General features: G+C 39.8%; 1 protein-coding gene across 7 annotated transcripts in view; it reads left to right on the top strand.

Annotated features, from left to right (window-relative positions):
* The window catches only part of CdGAPr (GTPase-activating protein CdGAPr), a 67,799-nt gene that overhangs the window by 27,439 nt on the left and 13,444 nt on the right, over positions 1-26,916 (top strand). For 4 of the 7 annotated variants that reach the window (XM_033469123.2, XM_033469122.2, XM_033469121.2 and 1 more), the window contains exons 3-7: positions 20,041-20,178; positions 20,970-21,374; positions 23,696-24,026; positions 24,596-24,929; positions 25,539-26,460. In XM_033469123.2, coding sequence (XP_033325014.2) covers positions 20,041-20,178; positions 20,970-21,374; positions 23,696-24,026; positions 24,596-24,929; positions 25,539-26,460 — 2,130 coding nt within the window. The other 3 variants (XM_033469125.2, XM_033469124.2, XM_033469126.2) reach the window with 3 other exon arrangements.

Here is a 26,916-nt window from a genome sequence, read left to right as displayed (position 1 = left end):
ATTGAAAATTCTCGATCAAATAGAAAATCTCAATTATTCACATCTGCCACGACACATTGTTACCGCAGATTCGAGCTTCGATTGTTCCACGATATCGATACGACCGATATAATGTGTACGTAGCCCCGTCGATTCGTAACGATCGATGGCATTCGTGCCGTAATTCATTAGCCGAAGCACATATAACACTGGTACCATGCTCGATTACACTGTGTCGCGACTGATTACAGCGCTAGACTAAATCCTCGCCGATGTATACCATAAATCGTGCTGCGCGTCGCTCGCCTTAGATCGAACTGATCGCGCGCGCGAGCGCGAAACGTGTCTGGAGCTTTCGGATAACAAAGCTCGCGGTAATCAAGGTTGCGAACGTTTCTTGCGATTAGCCGGCGGAACCTGGCGGTGGAACCTAATTAATTATCAAGATGAATTTGATTCGCGAGAAACGTAGAAATCGAAGGAAATTTTGCAAATAATTATCCGGATGAATATGATTCGCAATAAATGTAGACAATTGAAGGAAATTTTATAAATAATTACGAATTTGATTCACGATAAAGTGAATAAGATCAGCGAAAGGTTCAATTTGAGAAGTGCAAGAAAGAATATAAATTCATATTAAATACAGAAATCGAATGGAATTTTATAAATAATTATCAAGATGAATTTTTTGATTCGCGATAAACGTAGAAATTGAAGAAAATTTTGCAAATAATTATCCGGATGAATATGATTCGCAATAAACGTAGAAATTGAAGGAAATTTTACAAATAATTACGAATTTGATTCGCGATAAAGCGAATAAGATCAGCGAAAGGTTCAATTTGGAGTGCAAGAAAGAATATAAAAAAATTCATATTGAATACAGAAATCGAATGGAATTCTACAAATAATGATCAAGATGAATCTTTTGATTCCCAATGAATGTAGAAATCAAATGAAATTTTGCAAATAATTATCACGGTGAATTTAATTCCCAATAAATGCAGAAATTGAACGAAATTTTACAAATAATTACCCAGTTGAATTTGATTCGCAATATAAGACCAGCGAGAAATTACGTAATTATGAAAGTACGCAAGTCAAACGTTGAATGCAACGATTTAATGGAACTTTGTAATTTAACTACCTCAAACGAATATGATTCGCGGCTAAGTCGCGAAAGGATGGATTCGAAGTGTGGGAACCCGGGCGAAAGAATTTTCCGCGACTCTTCGCGCGAAACAATGGCAGTTTCTATTACCGTGAACGCGGGCGAACGTACGTTCGCAGCTTTACGTAACCGACTATGCAAGTTCAAAGCGACGAGACAATCGTTAATGATCGCGAACGAAGAATCTTGAGGTAACCGAATCGTTTTAACCCCGTTGATCCCTTCGATTCCCTGATCTAATTATGCATAGGCGAGCTGCTCTATTATTTATGAGGGAAACGCGGCGCGCCGAGGTATTTGTTCGCCTACGACACAAACGTCCGCGGAATCATGAATTTTGATCGATCCCGATAAATAGATCTTCGGCGAACAACGGGCCATTATTCTCCGGGAACGGCCGATGCGATTCGAACGCCTTCCCGGCGCAAAACGGGCGCCGAATGATCGATAAAACGGGAAAATTTGTGCAGCAAATTCTCCCGAATTTTCCTCCAGCCTGTGAACTTCATAGTTTGTAAGCGAAAATGGACGATTTGGGAGGGAAGGTACGATCCTATTCCTTCATTTATATATATTTGTCCCGAAAATGGCGCGGATTCCTCAGGTCATTTGAAGCAACTTTTCCCTTTACAAAAATTTTCTCCGAGACACCGCCAAAAACTGGGAGAAAACTGGGGTTTCTGCTCTCATTAAATAGACACAGCTTCGAGATAAATAAAATATAAAAGAAGAAAAAATAATAAATACCAAAAAAAGGAAACGAAAGCAATGCCTGCTAAAAGAAACGAAAGCGCTATTCGTCGCCCGACCTAATACAATAATGTCTCCCTAATCCGCGCTCAGATTGTGCAGAAAAATGGACAATTTCGGGAGAGGAGACACGATTATCCGAGTCTTGCGGCACGTTCTTATAATTGTTAACAAAATCGGTAGCTATAAAAACGAGCCGCAAAGCTCGAACAATCGTATCTCCTCTCCCCAGATTGTCCACTTTCGTGGACAATCTAAGCGTCAATTGGGGAGACATTATTACTGTACTACATTATTTCTTCTGTTTCCGGCGAATTTTCGCGCGTGATAAATCAGATTTTCCGCAGCGAATGGAGTCGCGAGACAACGACGACGGGCGACGTCGTTTTCGTTTGCGCGGCGTCGTTGCGACGGAACGAGCGCGGCGGGGATAGCTGTAAAAAGCAAGTCGAATCTCGCGCGAAACGGAATGCAGACAAAAGGGGGTGGCGCGGCCTTTGAATTTCTACGGTCAAAGGGAAGACCTGGCGCGGATCCTTGTTCAGGATTATTGATTCGGGAGTACAGCGACGAAAAAATGGGGGAACCGAGGAAAGGAAGCGTCGTGTCGTATACAGTGTTTCCGAGGCGTCGTTCTAACGAGGATGGGCGCGGTTCGATTGTTTCCCGCGGATTCGATCTCTCGACGTCGTTCGAAACTCGACGGAATAAAACGGTGACGGTAAATACGCCCTAATCGATGCTCAGTTTCTGCAGAAAAATGGACAATCTGGGAAGAGCAGGTGCGATTGTTCGAGCCTTGCGCCTTGTTTTTATAATTACTTATAATCGGCAATATAATAGCTATAAAATATATCTATATATCTATATACTTCTTACTATGTATATATATATTACTTATAATCTGCAATATAATAGCTATAAAATATATCTATATATATATATACATTTATTATTATATATATTACTTATAATCGGCAATATAATAGCTATAAAATATATCTCTCTATATATATATTTATTACTATATATATATTACTTATAATCGGCAATATAATAGCTATAAAATATATCTATATATCTATATATTTATTACTATGTATATATATATTACTTATAATCTGCAATATAATAGCTATAAAATATATCTATATATATATACATTTATTATTATATATATTACTTATAATCGGCAATATAATAGCTATAAAATATATCTCTCTATATATATATTTATTACTATATATATATAACTTATAATCGGCAATATAATAGCTATAATAGCCATTTAATCGGCATAAATAGCTATAAAAATTATATATAAATATACACATTGTATATTTTCCGTATTTGGGCGCGGAAGATTCGCGGAAAAGAAAGCAGCGTTTTCCGTGAACGAACAGAATCGCAGTAAAAAACGGCAGCAAGGAATAAAAACGGCGCGTTTCGGGCGCACAAACAGTGCAACTGCATCGCGTATCATCGACAGGGACAAAGGTCCGGCGAGCATACGACTGCTTGCGCTTTCAGGGGGATGTAAAGCGTGAAAGGATTCGTTTCAGTTTTTTCTTTTTTTGCTTTCGCGATATATCGCGGATATATCGTAGATACATCATCGGGAGTCCCAATTTTCGTCTCCCGAATCTCGTCTCTGTTCGCCGCCGGCTTCGCCCCAGTTTCCACCCCCACCCTTCGCCCCCCCCCCAAGGTTGCCATTATTATTGCTTGATTGGATGTGTTACCTGAACGACCCAGTTTTTGCTGGAAACTATTTCCATCGGACGGTCATTGTGTGCCGCCGCCCACGAAAGGCGGAAGACAGTTGCCTTCTCACATCAGCGACACAATGAACGTCCATATTCCACTTGCCTCCTTTCGTATTCCCCCGGAGCAAATGCACTCTTTCTCCTCGGTATTCGCTTATCCGAGGCGAGTGTATCGCCGCGATTCTCGCGGAAAGTGTTCGGACACGTTTTAATACGCGATCACGTTTTTATCGTAACGGATTAGAATCTCTTTTTCTGGAATAAATTCTTCAGAAAGATAAATCCGTCGAATAATATTTCGAATAAATTCTTCGATTGAAATATCAATCGAGCAATGCCTCGAGCAAATTCTTTGGATAAAATGTAACGCTTCGAATAAATTTCTCAAGTAAAACTTTGTTCGGTTAATCCTTCGGATAAATTCCTCGAACAAAATATTTTATGATAATATTATTATTATTATTTTAATATTATAATAATATTAAAAATAATATTAAATATATAATTATAATATTATTATTATTTTATGATAATAAAAGAAATTTAATAATATTTTATAATAATATAAATAATTTTCTAATATTTTATAATAGTAATAATAATTTTCTAATATTTTATGATAATATAAATAATTTTATAATCTTTTATAATAATAATAATAATATTATCGAACAAATAGCTCGGACAAGCTTTTATTCGAATAATATTTCCAACAGAATTTCATTTCGGCTCGTTTCGCCATTGGTTCGATCAATCGAATGCCACGTACACAGCGAGCTCGTTCGAAATTTCGCAGTTCTCGTCGTCTTCTTGTTCGTCGTTAAAGCTTGAGCTACGGCTAGGCTAATCGCGAGACTGGTCTCTACTGTACAGGGCGTGCGCCTCGGCTGTGCGGGAATTAGCGATATTAACCCTTTCGGCGCTGCGAGCGTATGCGTGTTGCATTGAGAATTTAGCAGACTGGAATTCTGCGGGCCCTTATACACGTTCGTGGAGCGAGCCGGTGGCAGCGGTATGGTCGCGTTTATGCTTACAAGCTATTAGCGAACGTTAATTACGAGCGAAGAAATTTCGGACAACGATGCGGTCGTCTTCGAAATGCAAGCAAACACGATGCCAATTTACCTCTGAATCGACGATTGTGCATTTTGTGCATTGGAAATCGAGTCTTGCGACCGATGAAGCAGTTCAATGTTTAATTGTTTTTTTTTTCTAAAGATAGACAAATTTGGTATATATTGATGTAATTGTTGTCACATTAATATAATATATATTAATGTGATTAGTAATATAATTATTAATATAATAACTAAGGTAATATATATTAATATAATTATTCATATAATAACTAACGTAATATATATTAATATAATTATTCATATAATAACTAACGTAATATATATTAATATAATTATTCATATAATATATATAACTGCTGATATAATAACTAACATAATTATTAAAAATTTTTTTACGTTAATAAGAATGAATTTAGAACGAGATAAAACGATTTTTAGCGGCGCCTCAGGATCGCCGCTGCACCGCAAAGGGTTAATTCTAGGGCAATGAGAACGATCCGGGTATCGCGCGCGGAAAAACCGTGTCGAGGAAATGGAAAAAAAAGAAGAAAAAAGAAGAAAACGCGGCTTCGCACGCCACCAATAATCAACTATTAATAGATCAATCTATCCGTTAAAAGCATTTAGCGCTCAGGTGCACCGTAGGTCGTCGAGTAGGCACTTCGCGCACCCACGCGTCACGTGTCAAAAACATTTTATAGGGTTCGCATCGCAATCAATACATCGCTGCTCTCGACATTGGATTCTACGACACACACGCTTGTAGCAGAGTGAAGCAGCACAACAATCGAACAATTCGTTGTCGTGAGAGCTCGTTCGATAAAAACAGCGTTAACAAATTTTTATTTCGTGACATTAAAATCGAACGAAATTCAATGAAATTCGTACGCCTCCTCTTCAAAAACATTCTCGCTGTTTTGGTAGTTCTATTGTTAACCATTTCGCTAACAATCGTGACAGAAGAAAGATCGGAAAATGATTCGGTTTGGACCGAAGCCCCGAAGGGTTGTTGCCAAAGGGTGGGAAGAATACTATTTATATAATACTATATTTATATATTATAAATATAGTATTATATAATATATATTATATATATATTTATTTATTTATATAATACTATTTATATACTATTACTACCCTAGAATACTATTTCGATTTACTATAATCGTTACAATGGTATCAAAACTGCACAATATTAAATTCGTCGCATAAATTATTCTACTTTATATCAGTTTAATTCACTGTATTTTATACGAATTTAATTTCCTGTATTTTGCGAGTTTAATTCACTGTACATTCGTTTTACTTAAATTTCTTCTGTCTCACACGAGTTTAATTCCCCGTACATTCCATCGACTGTAATTTACGACATTTTACTCGCGCATAATTCCTGTCTTCTTCGTTCCATTCCATTTACCACCCTTACCCCTTCTCGCTCCAATCGAAATTCACACGATTCGAGAAGACGCGAACCACTAAAAATAATAAATCCATAAATAAAGACATCGATAAACTCGATCGACTTCGATTCGCCAGAGACTTTCGGTGCCGCCGATTCGGCCGTATTCCCCTTAAAACAAGACCTACCGCCATCCGGAAAAGCGCGGTAGGGTGAAAGGGGGGGTGGGTGGGTGAGAGGAAAGTGCGTCCATTAAGCGGGGTGCTGGCGTGGTTATCGGTTGGCGCAGCTCGAATTCGGGCGGGCCGCAGGGTCGCGTAAGGATCCTAGGGTAAGTAAGTACATCTGCGCGCGCGTTGCGAAGCGGAGCGGAGCAGAGCGGAGCGGCGCGGCGCGGAGGCTGGCTAGTGACTTGGTGACCCAGTTTTCCAGCGAGCAGACGCGATCGCGTGGATTCGTACGCATCGCGGGCCAGCAGAGAGGAGTAGCTCCACGGAGTACAGAGGCGGCTGGTCGCGGCCGCGGCGCGGAGAACAGCACCCTCCTCGCGAGTCCGCGTCCAGCCGTTCGCGTCGCGCCGACGACGTCATCGGCGGACCGCGAGTCCTCGGTGTCTCCTAATCCGACGTCGTCCGCATCCACGTCGCTGTCTTCGTCGCTGTCCTCGGCGTTATCTTCGTCGTCGTCGTCGTCGTCGTCGTCGTCGTCGACGGTCGCCCCGGCTCGCGACGCTATGCGCCGCGTTCTCAGCCGCTGCGCCAGCTGTTCCAGCCGTCTCGAGGTAGTTGTTCCCGACGACGCCGTTGCACCCTCGCAACCCGGCCCGGGTCCGCTCTGTTCGCCTATCCTCTCCCTCTCTCGCGCGACCTACGCGCCGGAGAACCTCCGTTCTCCTCGACGGACCTCGTCGTCTTCCGTCGCGCGTGCCATGGGAAACACGAAGCCGACGACACCGAGGCCGCATCCGCCGCCGACGTCGACGCCGTCGACAGAGACACTGTGATTCACGCGGATTCTTCCCGGCTAAGCCTAACCGAGAGAGAGACACACGCCGACGAGCATCATCAACACTAATGTGTTTAAGGATCTCGTATCGTTTTATCGAAATTTTCTTGGGAGGCGTCCAGGTAGTGTTTCTTCCACATTCTCTATGGTTATATTCTTCTATACCGTATTGCGCTCTCTCTCTCTCTCTCTCTCTCGCTCTCTTTGTCTCTCGCTCTCTATCTCTCTGTCTCTCTGTTTCTGCCATGTTACCCTCGATATCCGGGGCTGTTTCTTCCCCATTTTCAAGCTGCATCATCGTCGACGCGCATCCACGCATCGCCGTGTATATACAGTAATGTCTCTCTAATTGACGCTCAGATTGCGCATAAAAATGGACAATTTGGGAAGCGGAGATACGATTATTCGAGCCTTGCATCTCGTTGTTTATTGTTGTTGACAATTCGTGACTATAAAAATGAACCGCAGGGATCGAATAATCGCCTCTCTTCTCCCTAAATTGTCCATTTTTGTGGACAATTTTAGCGTCAGTTAGGGAGACATTATTGTATATTTATTGTATACCTTTTCTCTCGTGTTTTCCGATCGCGAAGGTTCGTTCGGTCGCGATTAAAGTAGTTTGGTAGAGTGACGATCGTTGTTCTCCGATCGAGAGGGTTTTGGTGGACGAGATTAGGGGTACATTGGGGTGCTTAGGACAGTCGAGCCGTTGAGACGGATCTCTTGCGATCGTTTGTCGCGAGATTACTCGATTCGGGATTATTCGGATTGCGATGGTACATTTGCGAGAGATTTGTTCGATACGTCTGTTAACATTTGCGGCAAATATTTGCTTAAGTTAAAGATCGGAACGAACGACTTGTCGTTGCTTTTATAAAAATAGAACGAAGAAAGCTGGTTTTAGTGCTCCGGAAATCTAGCGTTGAATTTCTTTGAACGCGTCCGACAGCCGCAGGAATGTCTCCGAGAATCGCACGAAAGCGGAATTTAATAAAATTCCGTGTACATTTATTTCGCGTCGCAAATAAATGAGTATGAGAGGACAAGAATAATCGCCTGGGAATTACACATTCGTAATATTCGCGAAACGATACAATTTTGATTTGTTTGCTGGACTGTACGAAGAATTCGGTGTCGAGTTTGCTGAAAAGAAATGTTGTATCTTTTAACGAAGCCTGTAGTAGAACAATTAATGTGCCTGGAAGGAGAACGTCTTGAGAAATCTGTTGAACTAACTTGACAAATAAAATGATCAATTATCCTTAAACGTAACTCAAGAGTATCTTGATCAAGCAAGGTCCGCCGTTCGAGGGTTGATAACCTACTCGACTAAATCCTAGTGTCTACACACGCACACACATACACACAATAAGTTGTTAAATTACTCGCCACTCTATCAAATTACTCTATCCGAACGAGCCTTAATTCTCCATAGTTTCTTACCCGCTGTCTCTCTCTTCCTCTCTCTCTCGTTCGTTATATCTCTTTCTTTTTCTTTCTTTCTCGTTCCTTGTATCTCTTTCTCTCTCTTTCTTTCTCTTGTTCTTCCTTTTTCTTGTTCTCTCTTTCTTCCTTTAGCTTTCCCCCTCCTTCTTCCTTTCTCTTTCTCTTGTTCTCTCTTTCTTGTTCTCCCTTTCTCTTTCTTTCTTTTCCTCTCTCTTTGTTCTCTCTCTCTCTCTCTCTCTCTCTCTCTCTCACTTGCTCCCTCTTTCTCTCTGTTTCTTTGTTTCGTCTGCCCCTCTTTTCTCTCTCGCTTTAGTTCGATTGGAAATTCGTAGGATGATTTTTAACCCCGTTTTCTCCCCCCCCCCCATTGTTTCGCCGGCTCCTCTCTATCCCCATTTTGATTTGACTCGTGCGACCTACATAGAGCCACGCCGAGGTCGCGTTTAATGGACTCGTCCTGCGCGACGTGTCCTTGTTATCTGCGTCCCTCCGGCTTTTCTCGCCCACGGATAATCGAATATTTAATATCCCGGCGTGGTGCACCCTTTTCACCCGTTCTCGCATGCATACCCCGCCGTTCTTTTTCTTTTTCTCGAACAGAGTTTGCCGATTAACGCTCCAGCGATTTTCTATTCCCTCCAGTCTTGTTTAGAGCGAACCTCCTTTACAGTAAACTTGCCTATTGTGCAATTATTCGTTGCTCGTCGTCGATTGTTCTATCTGTTTAGTCGAATGATTCTTTAGTCGAGTATGTTTTTAGCCGAACGATTCTTTAGTCGAGTAATTTTTTTTTTCGCCGAACGATAAGTTTTTAGTCGAATAATTCTTGTAAGTCTTTACTCAAATTGTTCTTTATTCCAGTAATTATTTAGTTGAATGATTCTTTATTCGAATATTTCGCCATTCAAATAATTCTTTATTCTAGTAATTATTTAGTTAAATAATCCTTTATTCTAGTAATTATTTAGTTAAATAATTCTTTATTCTAGTAATTACTTAGTTAAATAATCCTTTATTCTAGTAATTATTTAGTTAAGTAATTCTTTACTCGGATAATTCGCCATTCAAATAATTCTTTATTCCAGTAATTATTCAGTTGAATAATTCTTTATTCAAATAATTCTTTACTCGGATAATTCGCAATTCAAGCAATTCTTTATTCGAAGAATTCTTTATTCCAGTAATGATTTAATTGAATCATTCTTTATTCGAAGAATTCTTTATTCCAATAATTATTTAGTTGAATAATTCTTTACTCGAATAATTCATTATTCAAATAACTTTATTCTACATTCGAACAATTCTTCGCGCGAATCACTTGTTCGAACATCAAACAGATAAAATAAAAGTACAAATCGACCAAGTGGATAATTAATCAATGGCTTTTCTCTTTCCAATAAATCAAGGAACTTCGAAGAATCTTAATCGGCGTCGCTTTCGCAGCAATTCGAAAAAAGCGACGCTCGAATCGGTCGCGGCCATCGATGAATCTCCAAGCTCTCCGCTTGGAAAAGACGGAACTTTCTCTCTTTATCGTCGAAATTTCATTTTGCACGAGGACTTTGCGCTTGTGTCCGAACTTTCGGCACACTTCTCTGTACAATAGCCGGCGTACTTGCATCTCGTAACGGTAGAATAAAAGTTTCTATTAATTTTCTGGCTTGAACTTTTCTCTCTCTCTCTTCCCTCCTCTCCCGAACTCCGCCATTCCCTATCGCCGGGAACTTACTTCCCGGAGAGTTTCCCCGGCGCATTATCATCGGCGGATCAATTTTTCGGCTCGGTTCGCATGGCTTCTAGCAGTTGAACTCGACGAGGACGATTGTTCTCCTCCCCCGTACCCCGCCGCCATTTCGCAAACCATGTATGTAATTCGCGCTCGGCCTCGTGTCGGGAAGTTATTGGCGGCTCGCGACCCCTAAGAGAAGAAGATCTCGTTGCGCATCGATCATCGTCATCCTCGCCGACAACAACCTGTCCGAGCATAATCGTTTTCATATTTCTCCGCAAGCTCGCGTGTTCCCCTTTGTGCTCTTTACCTGTTGTCGTCGACTCCGTTGCTCGTTGCCACCTGATCGCTGCAAAGTATTGCCGTAATTAATAGCCGGGGATCAACGTGTATGCGCTGCGTGGATCGCGGAACGTCGCGTTCGAGATCCGAGGAAACTCGGGACAATTGTCGCGAATAATCTGTTCGCAGCATCGCGTGTTACTATTTCTGTGTACTCTTTGCCTGGACGGATCTCTGTTTGATCGAAGACACGCGCTGTCTTTTGTTAACGATATAAATAGCTTTCATTTTTTGCTAAGTGTGCGAACAGGATTTTTGTTCATACGAGCTGGATAAATTTGGTTAATAATAGAATTAGCGGAAATTTTGTTAATGATAGAATCACGATTGATTCTGCTAATAATAGAGTTATTGTACTTTTGTTAATAATAGAATTACGATACATTTTGTTAATTATAGAATTATGATCAATTTTCTTAATAATATGAATATATAATATATGATATATTAATATTATATATTATTATATTATATTATATTATATATATATTAATATATCATATATTATATATTATTATTATATATTATTATATATTATATATTAATATATAATATATAATATCAGTTTTGCTAATAGTCGCAATAAATTTTGCCAATAATAGAATTACGATAAATTTTGCCAATATTAGAATTGCGATAACTTTTGTTAACACAATTATTCGATAAATTTGGTCAATAATATAATCGTATTAAATTTTGTTAACACAATTATAACCCCGCCGTACGTAAGAATTGATCCGTAAGGGGGGCGACCGGTAAGGGATGCTCTATAAGGGAATATCGCGTCACCGATCGCTGCATCCAATAAAAGGGGGCGGTAACTGCATACGCGTTCTGGAAGCGGCGTTGTTTCGCGCAATGGCACTCGGCCCCCCCGTCTGTAAACTATCGAGAGGGATAAACGGAGATCGTGGAAGTAGAGGCTGCACCCGCAGCGTTCGTGGCTGTTTGCTCAAACGCTGCCAAAAAGTTCGTCGACCTACTAACGGGAGAAACTGCAGCTGCTCGAACATTTTCGCCCGCTGTAAATTCCTCGATGTTTATCGATCGCGAAACGCATTAATGTCCGCACGCGGTTTCCTTGTCCGCTGGACCCTCCCCGGGCCAGACAACAACGTTCGTACATTCTTTACGATCGGTCAGTCTCGTCTGTTTAAATAATTATCAATTAATTCGTGCATCTCTTCGCGTGCGCCGATAATAATTTGCTTTTCGGTAACAACGAAGTTATTATTTTCAAATATACTAATTATTATTTTAAATATACTTGTACTATATTAATTATTTTTTTTAATATGCTATAAGATAAGTATAATAAAATAAATATAGATATACTAAGATGAATATAAAAAGATAATATGAAAATAAATATAAATATGCTAAGATGAATATAAATATACTAAGATAAATATAATAAAATAAATATAGATATACTAATAAATATACTAATATACTAAGAAATATAATAAAGTAAATATAAATATGCTAAAATGAATATAAATATACTAAGAAATATAATAAAGTAAATATAAATATGCTAAGATGAATATAATAAAATAAATATAGATATACTAAGATAAATGTAATAAAATAAATATAAGTAAAAGTAATAAAAAGGAAATTTCGCACGAAATAACAGAATATCTCGAAATCACGTTTCCCTTAGAGTGTCTCGGTATCGAATTAGGCGATTTTGTGCCCGGTCCCGATCTCCGGCCGGAAACCCGTGCAGTTAGGGTGAAGATATCATGTTCGCGAGGGCGGCCTCGTCGCGCCGGTTCCACGCCTAGAAATTTCCGGACGAAATTCGATGGCGGATCGGCAACGAGAGTTGCGGGCTTAAAGAAGCGTAAACCAGGGAGGCAGGCGGCGGAACGATCGTTTCCGAGCGATTGCCAGATCCAGCTGGAGAGAGAACAGTGCTCGCTTCTATAGCGCGTATAGAAGCCCCGATGTTTGCCTCGGCGTTGCCAAAAAATACAATGACCCAAATAAGACAAGTTGCGCGCCGCCGCTCGTCGATACTCCACCGCGGACAGCGATTCCATTCGGACCACGGTTCGTTTCCAGCGAAAAAAGCAAGAGAGCCCAGCCCCGGTCGTGTCTCGTTTACGATTCACGTGTCTAACGGGTTAGGATCGTCTAAACGCGAGCAATAACCGTAATTCTTATAAATAGACCGCCGTTTTATGCAGCGGTTTTATGGATCTATCGCCGAAATTAATGGACGGAATGCGAAACCGGTGCGAAACGTTCGAACAACTCGAGAACATCGTTGCTATTCTCGGTTCATCAAAATCATTCAAATTGCGAATACGGTTTTAGCTAATTTTCATTCAGAGCTGAGCATTAATCGAATAAATTCTTTGTGGACGAATATTTTTATTTATTCGTACGAATGTCTCTTTCTTCGAATTTTGAATGATTCTTTATTCGAATTTCGAATGATTCTTCATTCGAATTATGAATGATTCTTTATTCGAATTTCGAATAATTCTTTATTCCAATTTTGAATGATTCTTTATTCGAATTTCAAATAATTCGAAATTCAGATAAATTCGAATAAAGAATAAAGAATCATTCGAATAAAGGATAAAGAATCATTCGAATAAAGAATAAAGAATCATTCGAATAAAGAATAAAGAATCATTCGAATAAAGAACAAAGAATCATTCGAATAAAGAACAAAGAATTATTCGAATGAAAAATCATTCGAAATTCCAGCAAATAATTATCCGAAGTAATCCTAATAACTTATTCGAATAATCTTTCGTTCGTCGGTTTCATCGAAACGCTTCTGAAAATAGAAGAGTTTGGAAAACTGTCCCGAAGATTGATAACCTGGCAAGTTCGTAAATCCCGTCACGGTTGACTCGAAGGTTCTAATTTTTATCGGATTGTTTGGATCTCACATGTTTGACGATGCTTTCTCCGTAAAAGCGGTGTAATTATATCGTCGCGTGAAGAGAATTCTATGCGGAACAAACTTGCACACATTTTCCGTGATCACAATCAATGTTTCGAAACTTTCGACATTCTCGCAGATTCGAGAACTTTCGATATTGATAGACACACTTTAATTTTTAATTTTGTATGTGTTTTAATGTAATCAGTGATCCTAGACACAATTATTAATTTTATACAATTTTTAATATATTCAGAAATTGTAGATTGTAGATTATGAGTATAATTATTAATTTTATACAGTTCTTAATCTACTCAAAGATCGTAAATTGTAGACATAATTATTAATTTTATACAGTTCTTAATCTACTCAAAGATCGTAAATTGTAGACATAATTATTAATTTTATACAGTTCTTAATCTACTCAAAGATCGTAAATTGTAGACATAATTATTCATTTTATAGAGTTCTTAATCTACTCAAAGATCGTAAATTGTAGACATAATTATTAATTTTATAGAGTTCCTAATCTACTCGGAGATTGTAAATTGTAGACATAATTATTAATTTTATACAATCTTTAATATATTCAAAGATCGTAGATCGTAGATTATGGGCATAATTATTAATTTTATACAGTTCTTAATCTACTCAAAGATCGTAAATTATAGACATAATTATTAATATTACATATTTTCCGATATATTCAGAGATCGCAAACTATATACATTATATTTAAAAAAGTCTAAAATTACTGTTTTTACAATATCTTTTCAATATTCCACGGTCGCGTAATCGTCGTCGCTGATATCTTCGTACGGTCTCGCCGTTTCACGGTTCTCGTCCGACTAATTCGCCGGCAACGATCTCGCAGAGAAATCCGTCGCATTCTAATGACTTGTAACGATAATGGAAACTTCATCCGCATTTCAATTTGATTTATGCGAACAACTTGCTTCCAGCGATTCGGTTTGCCGGGTCATTATTAGTCCCGCGACGCTCGGCTTTGCAATCGCTGGGTCGAAGTTTTTTTCTTTTTACGTTTGTTCGTTGCATCTAATGCATACGAAGTGTCGACATTTCGATGCGGGCACGATTTACACGCGGTGTCGAAAGCTATTCCACGTGGCTCGAAGAATTCAGCGACCTCATAATTCCATCGAGCACCCAACCTTCTGCTAATCCGTCAATGTCGCCGGCTATTCGTCGTCGATATTGTAATGAGGCGGATCATTATACCATGCCGATTCTGTGCCGTGCGTGCGGCACGTTCCTGCGATGGAAATTCTCTCCTCTCCGAGAGGAAATCCGAAAGCCGGGAAAACTGAAGCCCCGCGACAACCGCGCTGATTAATCTTTTGTTTCGCGGCGTGTCTTGCCGGATGAAAGTTCAAATACCTGTTGGTTTATAATATTTGATCGATTCAATGCACGTGAACACGAATTGAAATTTAATTTCATTGAAGTTTCTACGCGATTTTTACTCTATTGTATGCTATAGAAAATATGGTATTTTTATACTTATACTTTTTCAAGATAGAAAATAATGAAAGCTATACTTTCAGTCTTTTCTTTTCTCTTTTAAACTAATTTTCTTCTGAAGAAATACATTTCTTAATTGCACGCTGAAATTATAATTTATAACTTGTATAAATATATTAAATAAAGTACATTTTCATCTGCATTGTTATTATAAATATTCATATGTATGTGTATATTTATAGTGCTTATGCGATATATTTATAATATATTATTATTATTCTAATTCATCATCAAGAATATATTATAAATATATTCTTATATATTATAATATTATAATAATATATTATATATCATAATATATTACTAATAATAACGTATTATAAATCATAATATATTACTAATAATAACGTATTATAAATATATTCCTGATGGCGAATTAGAATAATAATAATTACAAATATATAATATTAATTAGAACAATAATGCAACGAGTTTCAGTCGATATGCACGTTCAATTGCACTTTTGATATTCTTATACCACAAATGCCTAAATAACGCCGCAGTCTAAACAATTAGATTTAGAAATATATTGTAATAAATCTTGCCTATGGATTTTTCCAAAAATCATTCGATCACGCGAGACGATTGATCAAAAGTCGAGCAACAATTTCCCGATTTTCGTGCAGAATTTGCCATGCACCGCGCGGCGAACTTTCGTGTTTTCTTGGTCGACGTTACACATATTCGTAGGTCGGGGGCATTCGCGGCAGCGAGACTTAAGCTTGTTGGACAAACGAGATAATTGATAGTGCTCTTATAATTGAAAGCCTACTACGCCACTTCTGCCGCCGGTTAAAGAGGAAGTCCCTTGTACGTGTCTGAAAGGCCGGGCTTTGACTTCCGATCTTTTTCCCGACGAAACCCGTATACATATTATCTGATTCATCGTCGACAAGTGACGCGTTCATCTTCTTAGTGGTGCCATTGTATTTGGATGTTTCAGAGATGTCCGACCAAGATCTCGATTAATAGAATTATTTATCGAAGAATTACGATTAATCGCAGAACAATCGTTGGATTATTCGAAAGAATTTATTCCGATATGTATCTTCGAGACATATTTACTCGAAACGATTCGAATAAATACTAAACTGCATAATTAAATTCAATAATATACTTTAAACGTAATAACATACTTTCAATTTAATAATGTACTATGAATTTAATAATATGTTTTCTAACATTAATGATACACTTAACGTTCTTTATCTTTTACCTGCATTTAAATCTATGCATTTAAATAAAGAAAAAGTTGGTTCTGAAGTGTCGTAAATTGTCTGCAAATCTTTACGCAAAATAGCAATTTTTCAAGAGAACTGCAAGAAACAGAGATACAATAAAAATGAACTGTTTCTTTTAATAATTTCGACGAGCTGAAAGTAACGTAATAAACTAATTAAATTCTTCATATGTCTCCGCAATTGCGTATTTCGACCGCCGATGTTTCCCATAAATGCATAAAATCCAGTCGAAAGTAATTGAAACATTGCATTTCAGGTCCTCGCAGTTTCAGATTCGACAAGAACATTGTACAATAATGTCTCCCTAATTGACGCTCAGATTGTCCATAAGAATGCACAATTTCGGAAGAGGAGACACGATTGTTCGAGTCTTGCAGCTCGTTCTTATAATCGTTGGCAAAATCGGTAACTATAAAAACGAGTAGCAAGGCTCGAACAATGGCATCTCCTCTTCCCAAATTGTCCATTTTCGTGTGCAATCTGAGCGTCAATAAGGGAGACATTACTGTATTTCTCTTTCTCGCGTTTTATTTTTTAAGAACAGCGACGGTGGCTCTGAATCGTCGGCACGTATACTATTTTCCTTGCGCAAAAATCATCCCAAAATTAACACGTTCCGTGCCGAGCTTTTTTTACTCGAATCTTCACACTTTGATATTTTACTAAAACTTGATGTATTACGTGCAATTATTCATTCTCGTACACATAACAACGTAACAAAAACTTATCAACGCCCATTCTTGCGGTGGAAATTGATTCTTCGGTTCTAAATTTCTTGTAAACAATTTGTTCGGTTCGCTAAGTAAACATGCAAGCGTGTACCATCGATGGTACACGTGGCACGGAACGTGTTAAACAACGAAGCTGGACCGACCCCGCGTGTTTGTTTCGCGATCGCCGAGCAAGGAACGTTCGCCGGCAACGAAAAATGAGAGTGAGGCCCGCGACGCGACGCGACGACCGTGCAAAAAAATTTGGGCCGCGTCGATATGACCCGAATGACGTTCAGCCATCCTCGTTAGCTGGAAGTCCACCGTCGGCACACGCACCAAGACGATGATTCATCGGGGACCGTCTTCCTTCAATTGCCTTCGCAGACTGCAACCATTTTCTGCAAGCAACGGTCGCGACGCGGCGAAACTCGTTCAAAGCGTTCCTCTCGCTTACATAATAAGATCGGTTTCACGGTTCTCAGTTTCTCTTCGAACGACGGCCAGTCGAATTTCGTGGCGGCACATCGGCCGGTTAAACCGCCGTCGTGAATTTTAATTTCTAGAATTTTTCCCGTCGACGCATTCTTCGATTTCAACGCGGCTTCGCTTGCGCGCCTAGAGGGATGTTTTCAATATTGATACTTAATGTTTAGTATTTTCGAAAGGAACGATGAGATTCTGTTAACGAGTGTACGACGAGGATTTTCAGAATTTCTAAAAATACGTAAGAGAATTTGTAGAATCTTTTAGAAAGTCATTAACGCCTGTCCCGCGTATATTGTGTTAATAATTGTATTGTTTTAAGTATTGAAAAACATTCAAAATAATTGTATTAATATCGTGACATGTGTATAGTGTAAATATAGTATAGTGTAAATATTATTTAGTGTATATTAAGTGTATATAATTAGGTAAAATTTGTAAAAAAGTGTAGATGCCCTGTTACAGAAACAATGTTGCAGTTAATAATTAAATTCGAGCCATTAAAATTTAATAATTTGGCGGCTCAGTATTCTCGTCAGAGAAGCCTGTAATTAATAAACCATTAAGTGCACCGCTGTGAACGAAAACGAAGATACAAGAAACTGTTTTAGGCGACGCGGAGAAAATTGATTAAAATCGTCGGGATATCTCGCTTGCCGATCGAAATAAAGCTTGGACGCCGATTAAGTAAATAAAAGAAAGTGCAATATTTCTATTTCACAAGCTTTTCCAACGATCCTGGCGAGACAGAGAGTGCATAAATGTCGTCCGGCGTGCGGTTATCTCTTCAGCGGTGATCCGACGGAAAGTTTGACGATTCTTAACGAGCCGACGTATCGGCCGTTCTTTTATCCGTCTGGGCGTTTTACGATATTTTCGTGTCGGGATCCCGGCGCGTATCGGTAGCGGATTGTGTACCGTCGCGGCGCATCCCGCGCGGAAAAGTGGTTTAAAAATACGGGACCGCGCGAGGCCCGATCTCCCGCGGATGTAAACATTTCGTCCGGCGATAAATCAACGGCTAACGGTACGGAAAACGTTTTAATGGATTTTTATTCCGAGCTACTTTCTTTATGCGAGTCGTAAACACGTTCGCGGATCAGGGATAGACCGTTTTATTGAAAAACCGGGCCCGCGATAAAGCCCGGATAAATCCGCGCGTTTGTTATTCCGCGCGACGCTGCGCGCGAATGAAAAATCGGGGTCCCCGGGATTTCGATTCGCGGCGATCGAATTCGATGGATCTTTATGCAGGAATATCGAAAATAATATAATAATAATAATATAAAAATGTAGTAATAATAATAATAATTCGATTCGCGGCGATCGAATTCGATGGATCTTTATGCAGGAATATCGAAAATAATATAATAATAATAATATAAAAATGTAGTAATAATAATAATAATTCGATTCGCGGCGATCGAATTCGATGGATCTTTATGCAGGAATATCGAAAATAATATAATAATAATAATATAAAAATGTAGTAATAATAATAATAATTCGATTCGCGGCGATCGAATTCGATGGATCTTTATGCAGGAATATCGAAAATAATATAATAATGTAATGATAATAATATAATAATGTAGTAATAATAATAATAATTCGATTCGCGGCGATCGAATTCGATGGATCTTTATGCAGGAATATCGAAAATAATATAATAATAATAATATAATAATGTAATAATAATAATAATAATATAATAATAGTGTTTCGAAACTATTCAAACGCTATTTCGTGTTTCGTCTACTCGTTTTCCCATAAACGCATTAGTCTTTCGAAACTATTCAAGCGCTATTTCGTGTTTCGCCTACTCATTTTCCCATAATCGCATAACATCCATCCAGTTATGGTTACACTGCGAACTTTTCTGCAAATATATGTACAGTGAAAAGAATAAAATCGAAATGCCGACGAACCTTGGTAATTTGTACGTTTCCTTGCATTCGAAAAGCTTGCAGACAAAGCCTATACAAGTCGTCGCACAGTCACTCTTCGCTGTCAATAATAAACTAGACCGCGGATCTTTATGCAAAGTTAAAACTGTCTGCAGAAATAGCAAAATGCAGAATGCAAAAACGAAACAGCAACGCGTCTACGTCTTCTTCGAATAGTTTCAATAGATCGAAAGATTCAGACAAAGAGTAACACGATTCCCTTAATTTCCTCTTCTTTTACTTGCTCGCACTTTGCTCACATAATTGCGTGAAATCCACAGCCTCTAAACGATAACAACAATATTCCAACATTCTATTTTTCACGATGAACTTCGACGGTTCTTATTTCGCATAAAGTCTCCGCGGTCTAGTCGCAACGGGGCGAGTCTTCTTCCAGCAAGGGGTGAAAGACGCTCGTGGAATCCGCTTTCGGCGATGTAGAGTGCAAAGATGATTAACGGCGATGGCTTTAATTACTAGATCGAGAATGCACGACGGGATAAGGTGAACTGACGTAGATCAATATTTCCGTTTGATACAGGGATTAGGATGTAATCGGACGGACGACTTCAGCACGCCGGTCAGCTCGGGCAGCAACATGGGCAGCATCGCACGGTTCCCGAAATTGGACGAGTGCGCCCACTTTCATTACGAGCACGTCGAGCTCAGTTCCTTGGAGGTCAGTTGCACACAGTCACGGTTACACACTAACTTTCTAAATAGTTCTAGAACTCGACGCTTGGCTTCAATTACTTCTTCTTTTATTTTTTTAATATTTGATTTCTAACAATGAATTTTTACGCTGATCGAAATTACTGTTTCTTGATTTTATCGGGATCCGAATTTAATATATTGTTATATATACATATTTAATACATAATATCATATATTATATGATATAATATCAATATAATATCGATATCAATTGATATAATATAATATGATATAATATCAATATCAATTGATATAATATAATATGACATAATATCAATATCAATTGATATAATATAATATAATATAATATGATACAATATCAATGCAATATCATATATTATATGATATAATATAATATGATAGAATATCAATACAATATCATATATTATATGATATTATATTGTTATATATTATTATATAACAATTAATATAATATTGGAATATAATATTGGTCCAGAAGTAAAGTCTGACTACAATAAGTTCTCCCTAATCGTCGCTCCGCTCGTACAGAAAAATGGACAATTTAGAGAAAGGAGACGCGATTGTTGGAGCCTTGCGGCTCGTTTTTATAGTAATCGATCACCAAAAAAAAAACACAATAACGAGCCACAAAAAACTGGAATAATCGCACCTCCTCTTCCCAAATTCGTCCATTTTCGTTTCCAAGTCGAGCGACAATCAGGGAGTACTAAACTTAATAAAACCGATGCGTTACCACCAGTCGAGAATTGAACAATGGAAATCGTTTAATTGCAGGTTTCGCTTAGCGAGGGTTCCAATGATTCCGACAGCTACGCGGTCAGAGTTACATCCGGGGACGCGTGCTGGACCCTGCAACGATCCTACGATAATTTTGTTATGTTCGACAAGCAGCTGCACCGTTGCATATTCGACAGGAAATTCTCCTCGCTGACCAAGCTGCCGGACGCTCGGTCGAAAAACACCTGTGATATACTGAAGGACTACCTGAATCGGTTCTCCCAGTTGAATCATGAAGGCCTAAACTGCGGTCCAGTATTGAATTGGTTGCAACTAGATAATAGAGGAAGAAGAATCCTCGTCCCGGAGTCGGACTCCTGTCCTATTAACACGCCCGCGGTGGCCGCGGCTTACGCAGTCAGGCCGTATGTGGCACAGGCACCGGATGAAATATCCTTCCAGGTGAGAAAAGAGACTTTCTAGCCGAGAAAACGCGGGACGAAATTAACGGGCCCGTCTCTCGCCGAAAGGCAGGAGCTTCGGAAGAAGCTTCGGCCGCGACGACGATCGATAAAGGATCGTCGAAGGATCAACTTGGGGGAACGACGGAACATTTGTTTTTATCAGGATCCTTTCGCACGGCGAAAGCAATGATTCGTGCCGGCTTACGGATCCGTGGATGTTGCGATCATTGTAAAATAGTGTAACATAGAAGGTCGTAATTGTTGCAAGGAACGAGCACGTGATGATCGCCTTTGTGCGAGGATAAATATCGTCCAGGGCTGAATTTTCTAGATAGTCGAGTTTCAAAATGTATAAAGTGTATATCGTGTACTTGTAAGTGATGTAAAATTGTAAAATAGTGTAACATAGAGAGTCTTTAATTGTTGTAAAATATGAATAAGCATGACTTGACTGCCTTTGTGTAAAAAGAAATGTCGTCGTCCAGGGCTTGATTTTCTAGAAAATCGAGTTTCAATGTTTCAAGTGTATCGTGTACTTGTAAGTAATGTAATTCTTTGTTGCTTGTATAATATTTTATTGAACGTGCGAGACAGATTGATTTAAACTCTCTGGCAGAATTTCAAGTAAAACATAGACGGTTAGACGGTGGTAGATAATTGTTTATGGCTAGGGTAACAGTGTTCGCTGAACTTGAGAATATGATATTGATGATGATGATGTTACTTATGGGTACTCATAGCGTTTAATCGAATGCCAGGCATACTCGAGGAATTCTGAGACTCGATTTTCTCCTATTGGAATACTAAGCCCTGAATAATTGAGATGAAAAATTGTATTCACCCTTGCCATTTCATTTTGCATGAGGAATGTCTTGTTACTTGTAATCATTATTAGAGGCTTCTCTGCTTGTAATAATTGTAGAGACTTGTTACTTGTAATAATTATAAAGGCTTGTTACTTGTAATCATTATAAAGGCTTATTACTCGTCATAATTATAAAGGCTTATTACTTATGATAATTACAGACCCTATGTACACTGTGTAACAGAGAAACATAATAACCCAATAGAATCTTTCACGTTGCTGTTGATCACATTTCTAAATACGATAAAAATAAGCGCGTTCCTAGTTTCTCACAGCTCAAGCTTTTATCCGTTATAATCCAGCGTTCTTCTTGCAATCATAATTTCTTGAATCTCTTGCAACAGCGATATTATAGCACAGATATGGTTCAGACTATTTCTTTCCTATTCATCTTGTATCTTTTACACGCACGGTTTTAAAATTTGTACGAAACCGTATTAGCCACAGAAGGGTCATTCTATTTGTTTTATAACATCCTGGCATCACTTATCATAGTTACATATATATACTTGAATGCATTGCCAACTTATTCGCCAGGAAATGACGATAGATGCGGTTACGATGTACAATAATCTCTAGCCATGTGATAATGCTGTAATACGGAAACAACTAGCCAGTACAATTAGGGACAGCGAAGTGTTCATAGCGTCAAAATAGAGTGGAAGTAACATGTACTCGATATTTATTCTTAACACAGTGTATGTACTCCATTGTTCTTCAACAGAGAATCGTTATTCATTTGCTACTATCGCATAATTATTGCTCGAAGGTCTTCAACAGAGCTTCTTATAGAACAAAAAAAAAACCCTCAGGTCATTCCAAGATCATTAATCGTCTTCTTCAATGCTCTGTTATTTTATCAATTCAATATAATCAATGCAAATACTATTTTCCTTTTTTGGGGATGAGAATACAGTAATGTCTCCCATACTGACGCTCAGATTGTCCACTAAAATGGACAATTTGGGAAGAGCAGATACGATTATTCCAGCTCATTTTTATAATTGTGGACAATTTAAAACTATAAAAATACACCGCAAGGCTCGAACAATCGTATCTCCTCTTCCCAGATTGTCCACTTTGGGAAGAGCAGTTACGATTATTCCAGCTCATTTTTATAATTGTGGACAATTTATAACTATAAAAATACACCGCAAGGCTCGAACAATCGTATCTCCTCTTCCCAGATTGTCCACTTTGGGAAGAGCAGATACGATTATTCCAGCTCATTTTTATAATTGTGGACAATTTAAAACTATAAAAATACACCGCAAGGCTCGAACAATCGTATCTCCTCTTCCCAGATTGTCCACTTTCGTGGACAATCTGAGCGTCAGTTAGAGAGACATTACTGTACTTGCAAAGCAAGCTTGCTCTTCGCGAGCAAGCAATATTGCACAACAAACGAACGACGCCCGAGCACGAAACTGACGTATAATTTTTCTGATTTCCAGGTCGGGGACATGATATCCGTGATAGACATGCCTCCGCCAGGGGAAAGCACGTGGTGGCGCGGGAAGCACGGGTTCGCGGTCGGATTTTTTCCGGCGGAATGCGTGGCCGTGATAGGAGACAAAGTTCCGAGGCATCTGACAGTGTCGACGACGGTCAGGTCGAAGCTGCCGGTGAAGCCGGTGTTCAGGAAGCACGGGAAGCTGATCGCCTTCTTTAGATCGTTTATTCTGAATAGACCGTCTAGGAGGCGATTGAAACAGTCTGGAATCTTGAAGGAGCGTGTGTTCGGTTGCGACTTGGGCGAACATCTGTTGAATTCGGGTCACGATGGTACGTGGACCACTTGCTTTTTATGCTCTCTTTCTACAAACTGGTGGCCCAAAAATTCGAACCGTTATATTTCTGTCAACAAGCATAGAGCTTCTTTAATTTTTTGAAAGATGCTCGCTTGGCCTTGTGACGCAACTTCTGTTGTAACTTCTGAGAAACGTTGATTCAGATGAATATCTGATAGTTAACCCTTTGCACTCGAATGTCGCCGATACGATTTATACTGTATAAATAAACCCACAAAATCTTTGATTTATTAATTCCTGTAAAATGTTGCCGGTAGGTACAGTAAATTCTCTCTAATTTTCCTTCAGCTTGTGAACGAAAACTTGAGAAGAGGAGATACGATTGTTCGAGCCTCGTAGCTCGTTTTTATTTTATAATTATTGACAATCGGCAACTGTAAAAATGAACAGCGAGCCTCGAATAATCGTACCACCTCCTCCACAATTGTCCATTCTCGTTTGCAAGCTGAAGGAAAATTGGGGAGAATTTACTGTTCGTCTGTTCAACGAACGTGTACAGAAGGGCGCGACGTCATCCCCTAATTTCAACGTTTGCGATTGCAGTGCCCACCGTTCTAACATGTTGCACCGAGTTCATCGAGAAGCATGGCCTGGTCGACGGCATATACCGTCTAAGCGGCGTGACGTCGAACATCCAGAGATTACGAAACGCGTTCGACGAGGATCGTGTTCCTGCATTGCATTCCGATGAAAGTATTCTACAAGACATCCACTCGGTGGCGTCCCTATTGAAAATGTACTTCAGAGAGCTGCCGAATCCACTCTGTACATACCAGCTTTATTCTACTTTCGTTAGCGCGGTCCAGGCTAACACCGATGCGGAAAGACTAAGGCGGATGAGGGACACCGTTAGGAAATTACCACCACCTCACTACAGGTACATCATCGTGTCGGCGAACAAATTCGTTTTCGGGTGCTCGTGATACCGCGAGTCTTCGCCGTCCGGATCGGACTCGGCGGAAAGCGAATATCGAGACGATGCTCTCAGATTCGAATGTTACTCTCTGAGTAGAAAGTAATATTTATCGCAGCGTGTAACGCGTACATTTCTTATCTATGATTATTCATATATTAAAAGGAATAAAATACTCGTCCATTCGAGTATTGTAAAAATCGTCACAATTACAAAGATATTGTAAATCGCAAAATTATGCGTTTCTTCTTTCGAGGAAGAATTTAACTGTACAACGCGGACGACGTAACTTTTCGATACACAATGTAGCTCTGATAATTGTAAAATGTAGACTTTCATATTCTAATAAGTGTTACGTTTGGTAGTAATTGCATTCTAGCGTTTGCGCATTAAAGAATTGGAAATTAAACAAATTCTGCTCGACAAAGAGCGTCTTCCCTTCCGAGGGAAGTTCTGTCGATTCCAAATAATCCTCTTAAACGTTTAAGAAACGAAAAGAGCATATTCTTGGAATACGCGAGACGATCTAGACACAAGCTAAAAATATATCCTAAAATTGTGAAACGTTTGCAGAACATTAGAGTATCTTATGCGGCACTTGGTGCGAGTCGCGGCCCGCGGCACGGAGACCGGTATGACGCCTCGGAACATCGCCATCGTGTGGGCCCCGAACCTGTTGAGGTGCAAGGAGCTGGAAGTGGGCGGCGTGGCGGCGTTGCAGGGTGTCGGGGTGCAGGCGGTCGTCACGGAGTTCTTAGTTTGTTACGCGGAATTAATATTCGGCGACGGCCCGGTCGGACGGCCGAAATCGTTGGCGATCACGACGCCGGCGAGATTGCTGAGCCTGGAGGAGGCTCGGAACAGAAGCCTGAGAGGCGAGCCGGATTACATAGAGGTGGGCGCCGGGCCAGCCGGGATGTCGTTGCAGTACCACACGGTGATAGAGCTGCCGCGAAAGAGAAACGGCTCGAAGCGCTCGCCCTCGTTGAACTGGAGAGCTTTGTTTGGTAGGGGTGGTCCGGGTGCCAGGGGGAAACCGAGACAAGTTGGCACGCCACCTCAAACAGAAACGGTGCCAAGTTCCTTAAACTCGTTGCGACGGTTGAGACCGGTGAAAAGCGCCGACAGTTTGGACGGCGAGGACAGCCTGGGCCCTCTTCTGGGTCCGCCGCCGGCCAGGCCCTGCGGGCACAGCCGCTCGGTTTCCCACGACTCGTACTTCGATCATTTGGCGGACGCGCCCAATCCGACCTCCCCGCTCGACCTCTCCGAGATACAGCTCAACTTCGACCTCGAGGAACGGGAGATGAGGATGTTCTCCGAGGAGGAGAGCGGGGGCGTCGCGTCCGTCGAGGCGTCCCCGAGGAGGCAGAGGATGGAAGGGGCCCAGAATACCGCGAACACCGGCGGATCGAAGAGGAAGAGATCGAGATTGGAGGAAAGACTGCAATGCGACGTTGAGTTGCGCTTCATTGATAGCCAAAGTCCTGATCAGGTACATTTCATTTCTGACGAAACGATGTCTTCGTCGTTATTTGCAAATGGTTCTAATCCTTTTGCGGGCTACGAAGGCTTTCGCGTCGGTATGAATTTTCAACGGTGGAAACATTTTAGCCTGGTGGTCCTTATCTGCATTAAAAGAGGGTGCGAAGCATAGTTCTCAGTGCCTATGAAAGGGTCAAATGGAAGACGTTCCATTGAAATATAAAATCATATAAAATCTAGGCGTGAATGTTCTCCATTCAAATAAATAATATTTTAGTAGTCCAAAAATAGCAACAATGAGAGCTACTTATCAGAACATAAAATACTGCAATAACATTATTTAAAAGACACACTTGTCTACTTCTCCGCTTCCTACAATTCAATCTATTTCAGCGTATATTGTACTATTATTCTAGAACAATGGTCAGCGAACTCTGCCGCCAAAATCGAAATCGGAAGAAATTTT

Source organism: Megalopta genalis, chromosome 5 (genome assembly GCF_051020955.1).
Source record: "Megalopta genalis isolate 19385.01 chromosome 5, iyMegGena1_principal, whole genome shotgun sequence".
NCBI lineage: Eukaryota > Metazoa > Arthropoda > Insecta > Hymenoptera > Halictidae > Megalopta > Megalopta genalis.
Note: the sequence above shows the minus strand (reverse complement) of the source record. Positions and strands in the feature narration are given on the sequence as shown.